General features: G+C 36.7%; 1 protein-coding gene across 2 annotated transcripts; it reads right to left on the bottom strand.

Annotated features, from left to right (window-relative positions):
• Window positions 1–361: 361 nt before the first annotated feature.
• LOC113347295 (arginine--tRNA ligase, chloroplastic/mitochondrial-like) lies at window positions 362–6,273 on the bottom strand. 2 transcript variants are annotated; one of them, XM_026590918.1, is made up of 18 exons: window positions 6,113–6,273; window positions 5,787–5,848; window positions 5,557–5,693; window positions 5,319–5,394; window positions 5,044–5,145; window positions 4,743–4,958; window positions 4,328–4,408; window positions 4,159–4,242; window positions 3,752–3,856; window positions 2,884–3,062; window positions 2,583–2,667; window positions 2,124–2,310; window positions 1,897–1,966; window positions 1,731–1,800; window positions 1,452–1,541; window positions 1,184–1,252; window positions 894–992; window positions 362–687 (listed from the first exon to the last, which is right to left on the bottom strand). In XM_026590918.1, the coding sequence occupies exons 1-18, from the start codon at window positions 6,231–6,233 to the stop codon at window positions 577–579; spliced, it is 1,944 nt and encodes a 647-aa protein (XP_026446703.1). In that variant the 5' UTR covers window positions 6,234–6,273; the 3' UTR covers window positions 362–576. The 2 variants fall into 2 exon arrangements, with proteins under 2 accessions (XP_026446703.1, XP_026446704.1); XM_026590919.1 differs by having other exon boundaries at window positions 5,787–5,852; window positions 6,113–6,255.
• Between the last annotated feature and the right edge of the window lie 337 nt (window positions 6,274–6,610).

The following is a 6,610-nucleotide window of genomic DNA, read 5'->3' as shown; positions in this document are numbered from 1 at the left end:
AAAAAAATTCAATTTAGCTTTGATTTAGATTAAAAAATGGAGAGGGTAATCTAGTTAATTTACACTCTTTATAAGACATCCCCTAACCAACTAGAAGGACATTACTATCACACTGTCGCCCCTCTAATAAACCATGCCGCCCCTATAACAGGTTACTTAAAGAAAGGGACGGCCTTTTGGCTGTGTTGAAGTCCACCATCAGGGAGAAAAAGCTCAACCATTTAATTGACTCGCACCATTTTGAGGACTATTGGATGCTCGTGACGGGACTGGCACCGAGTCCAGGACTCCAAGAGTCACTAAAAAATTTGGTGAGTATTAAACAATGAACTGCACTGAATTAAATCTCTAAAGTGTGTACTTTTTCACTAATAAACTTGGTATGAATTAAATTTCTAAAGTGTGTATTTTTTCATTAGCTGATCGCTTTTAACTATCAAAATCATTAAAATCAAACACTGAACTGAATCCAAGCTACAACCCATACAATGTGAACTGTCAGTATAGTATCTAGTGTGTTGGTTTTCATATAACTCGAATCAATAACAAGATTCTTTCTTTTTCTAACCTACAATTTTATATCTTGAAGACAGGCACAATGCCAAGCAAGTGAAAACATTGCCTCATTACAACTGCAGTTGCTTCACATAACAATAATCGACTGGTCTCCTCCGGTGTTCCATTAACCTGCACGTCATTGTAATATAATCAGTAAAATACAATTTCGGTTCATGGAAAAGATTTCCTGCTCCCATGTGAAATCATTAATTCAACAAAGCAACGCATATTTTTCCTACTTGATTTATAATTACAGTGAAATGATATTTAACAAAATCTGTAGAGGGAGGAAAGTTTGAGAGTTGCAAATGATGAATAAGTTGGATAAATCATACCTTACACTCGGCGTAAAATCTTGTGAAGTGCTCGGATAGGTTATAAAGATACTCGCATAAAACATTTGGCAAGAGACTCAGACATGCCTCCTCGACGACCTGTAATAAAATCCCGTCAGCATATTCACTTCATTAGTACAGCCAACATTAGAATATCACTATCAGACAGTGTTGTCCCTAAAACAGCAAGACAATGCACACCAATCATAGTGTTCAAATCTTTGTAAAGGGAGAAATCCTGTCTTTCAAAATAGAAATTATTCAGAACTTAAAATGATTCAATATTTTACCTCAGCAAATTGAAGAAGATGAAGACCCAAACTACGCTCTTCTGGAAGACCCAGCACGATGGTTCCCGTCTAATCAAGGTGTACAAAAATAAGCGAATTTAAAAACTGATCTTCAGGTTCCTCACAAAAATTACCAGCGCACTACCATGTGATGTTGAAATCGAACAGTACCTCAGGTTTAAGCAATGTAATCTTAATCTCACACCATTAAGGGCATAATATCTCTTTAGTTTAACTAAGATATTCGATTGGTTAGGATAACACTTACATTCTTTAATTCCTCGATATCTTTACCAGATTTTCTGATGATGGAACAAATACGAGCATGTGCATACTGGAGGTAGACAGCAGTATTTCCCTGCCCAGAAAAGAAGCAATTGTTGATATCTAAGAAGAATACATATCTCAACAAGGACATAACAAATCTAATCCTATAGAAGAATTATATATAGCAAATGTCTCTTTTAAGATAAAATTATATACAATATACGTGAACCTCTGCAATGAACCACCAGATGAAAAAAGTGGAAGGCAAAAGAAGAGGCACCTTATCGTTAAGCATCTGATCGAAACTAAATGTATAGTTTGTCGACCTGTTGTTCTTCAAGTCCGCGTATCTGTTGGGAGACAAAATTGATAAACACATAACTAATTTTGGAGGTTGCCCAACAGTTAACCGCATGAGAAAAGCATAAGTATGGGGACAAACATACTTGACTGCTCCATAACCAATTGCCTCCGCGATTTGTTCGAGCTCCTCTGCAGTCCACTCTAATGCCTTGCCTGTTTCACATACGAAACACATATCACATTCAATGTCACAAGAATAATTATGACAGAAAAGAGAAGGCATATAAAGTGATTATTGATTGATAATTGTGGCAGATAAGTGTTAAGTGCTGATAGCTAATTAAGAAATTTAAGGAAACCAAGTCATTACCTCGTTCAACAAGTTCAGCTTTGCATCGAGTTTTGGCTTCATCAAGTAAATCAACCAACCGGACCACTTCACTGGAACGAGTCCGGAAACGCTTCTTATCATCTCCAAGAACAAGACCAAAATCTACATGACTTGTTTTGGGGTACAATTTTTCATCAGCAGGTAGCCAACCTGCAAGTTTGGCGGCCTGTAACAAGACATAAAATTAGTTCTACAGTTCCACCTTTAAATACCCTGTGCAAAAACAATAATCATTGGTTACAAGTGCATAACTAACTATTATTACTCCATATTTTCATCAAGTTGGACAACGGGACAATCAGCCATGTTAAACCCGTCATTCTACTGGGTCCTTATGAGGTAATCACACAAAATAAAACCAGAATTTACATAAATATGTAAATCCTGCATAAGATAGATATTGCAAGCAGATAATAAGACTCTGGAAGAGAAACTCACAGTAAAAAACATCTCAAAGTGCAGTTTTTGACCAACATCAGTGACATAGACTATCCATTCAGCTTTCTCTTCATTCAGACGATACCTGTAAACATGAAGCGCCAATTTTTATTAGAACAAATGTTGTGGACAAACACTGACACATTTCTGTGACCTGTATCCAGATACAAGTGCATAAGGATTATGACAGAATATAAACATAAAGAAACAGATGTTTAACTTGCTCAAAAATCCCAGAAAGCAAGCATTACACAGCTTCATCTAGAAGGCAAAAAACATAGCACAAAAGTCTGAAACTAACCAAAGAGCCGTTAGATCAGTTGAAGCATAGTTGTAACCGCCATCACTCTTCACGACAATTAAAGGTATTTGTTTCCCTTCGATGACAATCACACGAGCACCCTCACTCTCCACGATCAACCCTTGATTACTCAAACCCTCCAAAACTTTAGGAATATAGGGGTTATAAAAACTTTCGCCCTGATGAAAACCAATAAAATTACATATTACTCCCATTTATTTACTTTTTAAAAAGGAAAATAAAACCGTGGATGCAAACAGTAACAGAAAGAATTAAGCCAAATCTTGCATTAGTTCAAGAATAAATACTGCTAGACAGTTGCATGATGAGACAAGTACAATCTGTTGATTTCACGACCCACTATGTCTCGGTCATGTTTTGTTGGTAAAATTACCAGATAATCCAAAAAGAAAATGCATACAAAATTTTTGATGATCCATACAACTTTGTCTTTTTTACAGAAAACCCGTAGTAGTTTACGAATTTCAAGTTTTTTGGTGAAAATGAAAATCCTAAAAAATGGAAAGCCTGAAATTTATTAATTAAACTAAAGTTGAGTTTTACATTAAATAAAAATCTTTACATGGTTTATTTGAGAAGATATATGAAATTAAGGGTTACTGGACAAATCCAGGCCCAATAGATGCGCACTTGTATGTTCTTGTATAGTTAGTTCAATGACATGGTAAGTTGGAACAGTGCTTACTTCTTGAGAAAATCAGAGGGGAAAATATCAAAAAAAAAAAATGACAACAATTTAAACAGAGAATAGTGGGGCGACCTAGAAGATCAATAAGTGGACCCTAAATCATTTGTAGACATCATTCAATAGCAAGCATGTTACAAACTTACAGTGATGAGAACATACCTTTTCCTCCAGAGAAATCCCAAGGCGCTCGTAAACCTGGTGAAACTCTTTTCGGCTGATCTCGCAGATCGTGGACCATGCCTTGCGATATTTCTCGTTCCCTCCCTACGTAACATTTCAAAAGATAAAACAATTTCTAACAAAATTAATACTTATGTATTGGATTTGTGGTATCAACATGAGACCATACGTGGCTGATCGCGCAGATCATAGACCATGCCTTGCGATATTTCTCATTCCCTCCCTACGTAACATTTCAAAAGATAAAAAACATTTCTAACAAAATTAACGCTTATGTATTGGATTCGTGGTATCAACATGAGACCATACATTTTGTTATATCATGCTAATAGCGACAAAAATCCTACTCGAACATATTATTATTTTAGCACATACAAAATGTTTACCTGGAGAAGAACCACCGCTTGTTGGGCTTTCTCCTTAAAGACAGGATCAGCGTCAAACTTCAATTTTGATGCCTTGTAGAATGCCTGTAAAAGTTTCATATTAGCATAACTGGTAAGACTAACCCCGGATTTTTTTTCATGAGAACTCATTTCCATGCCGTATGCGCACCTGCAAATCTCCAATAGCTTGCTCCCCTGCGTTCTCCCAGTCAGGGAACTTCTCGAACATATACTCAATCAACATGCCAAACTGCAAGTGAATATCCAGTAACCAGTATCATGACATTTTTCCATGTTTGTGAGTAGTGTGAATTAGAAAGATACTCCGACAGCCCTCAAAAAAAGGTGTTTCAGACCATGAAAAATACTCAACTACCCTAAGAGATGCATGCAACCACCTCTATGAATTACAGTGACACTGGGACAACCAATCACTAGAGACACTGAGGTGGTAACAGCAACTAACAAAGGATCCTTCTAAGGATGGTGATTAAATTAAAAACAATATAAACCACACTTTAAGATATACACTAAAATATAGAGTTTCCAAGTAATCAACACAAGGAGTGACCAGAGAAACATACCTGAGTTCCCCAATCTCCAACATGGTTCCTTCGAAGCACTTCAACATTTGAGTACTCCAGCATGCGGGCTATGGTATCCCCAATAATTGTTGATCTCAAGTGTCCAACATGCATTTCCTTTGCAATATTGGGAGAAGAAAAATCAACCACTGCTCTACTGACCGGTAACTTCGGAGCCCATATTCCGACACCTTTCTCTAGCATTTTTTGTATACTCTACAGGTAACATTGTTAAACCAGTTAATTCTATTTTCGAAGGGAAAAATAGAAAATTCAGAATAGATTATAGCAGAACACAAACCTTAGTTATCCATTGATTAGGTAGGACCACATTGACAAACCCGGGTCCAGCAATGGAGCAAGACTCAATCATTTCTGATTCAGGGAGATTATTTGCAATGGCCTGGAGAAATGTAAGAAGTTAAATAAATATGAAACTAAACGTAAGCAATTCGAGCCCGAAGTGCACACAAGTTTATTAAGCAAAAATGACGCTGTCAATTAACACATGAGTACAACAACAAAGAACACATTGATTAAAATAAGTAAATAACTATAAATACTTGATGTTATTACCTGTCCTATTGAAGGAGGACCCTTGAATTCAGTCTTCTTGCCTTTCACCTTTGCCCAGCAGCTCATAGCATTATTACTTAGAAACAACAACAAGAAAAAATAAATATACAAACAACAGCTATATGTAGGAAAAAAAAACTGTAAGCCTAACCAAATAAATTCGTAAAATACAACATTAATCAATATGAACCAAATATTACAAAATAACAAAAGCTACTGCACAACTGAAGACCCATACCATTGGTAATCACCGAACTTCCCTGTGCATTTAACCACCAAAGGTTCTAAATCAGGTTCATCGGGTACTGTCATCCTCAATGATGTTTCAAATAGTTTTGATAGCTGTTGCTTCACCGTGCCCTCATTGTCTTCAGCCTGACGTACAAAAAGCAAAAGGAAACAACATAAGAAACTATAAACACATCACAGAGATAATCCCATTAAGAAAATTGAAGGCATGAAGTTTACCATGGGTGAAACTGATGCAGATTTGATTGTTGAAAATCTTCTAGTTTTGGCTCGCAAGAAATCTGTCTAGTTCCACAACAATAACCCACGCTAAATTACTTCACCAAGACTCCCAATTGCATTAAAATGCAAAGCAGTTTATAACTGCCACTACTAATTATTAAAAAAAAAATCAAAGACAAATTAAGAGCAGGGTGAAGCCCTAACAATGTTAAAAACAAAAAAGATTAGGTCAATAAGAAAAAGAGTAAATGGATAAGAAAGAATAATAGGTAAACGTAGTCAAAGCAGAGGAAAGGAGAAGCGAGAGGGGATTAGGGTTTTACCAGGAAGAAGACGGTGGTGGTTAGGCTTAGGGGAGTGGAGATGAGAGAGGCGTTTAAAAGAAAGACAACAAGGAAGTAAACTCGATGAAGAAGCTCCACTCAGGCTAAGCCTTCCACTCATATTCTTTTCTTCTACTGTGACCGTCTGCCCCCGTTTAGGGCTTTGCGTTTTCTCTTTTTTCCTTTTCAATGATTGTTGGCTAATGTTATAAGGAGAATCACTTCGGCTAAGGGATAAAGCTGACTGTGGTCAAATTACTATAGATGTGGGTAGGGATGGTAATAAGATGGGTATGGGGCAGGGAACTTGAATCTTATCCCCTACTCCGTTCAAAAAACCAAAACTCCTTCCCTACACGTTCTGCATAAGAATGGGGCGGGGACGGATATGGGGAATTCCCGTAGGGGATGGATTTCTCATGGGTTATCATAACATTACAATAAATATTTAAAATTTTGAAAATAATAATAATTAACATGGAGGTCCATGCCCGGCTG

The sequence above is a fragment of the Papaver somniferum genome, chromosome 2 (genome assembly GCF_003573695.1).
Source record: "Papaver somniferum cultivar HN1 chromosome 2, ASM357369v1, whole genome shotgun sequence".
Taxonomy (NCBI): domain Eukaryota; kingdom Viridiplantae; phylum Streptophyta; class Magnoliopsida; order Ranunculales; family Papaveraceae; genus Papaver; species Papaver somniferum.
This window is presented reverse-complemented; position numbering and strand designations above follow the sequence as displayed.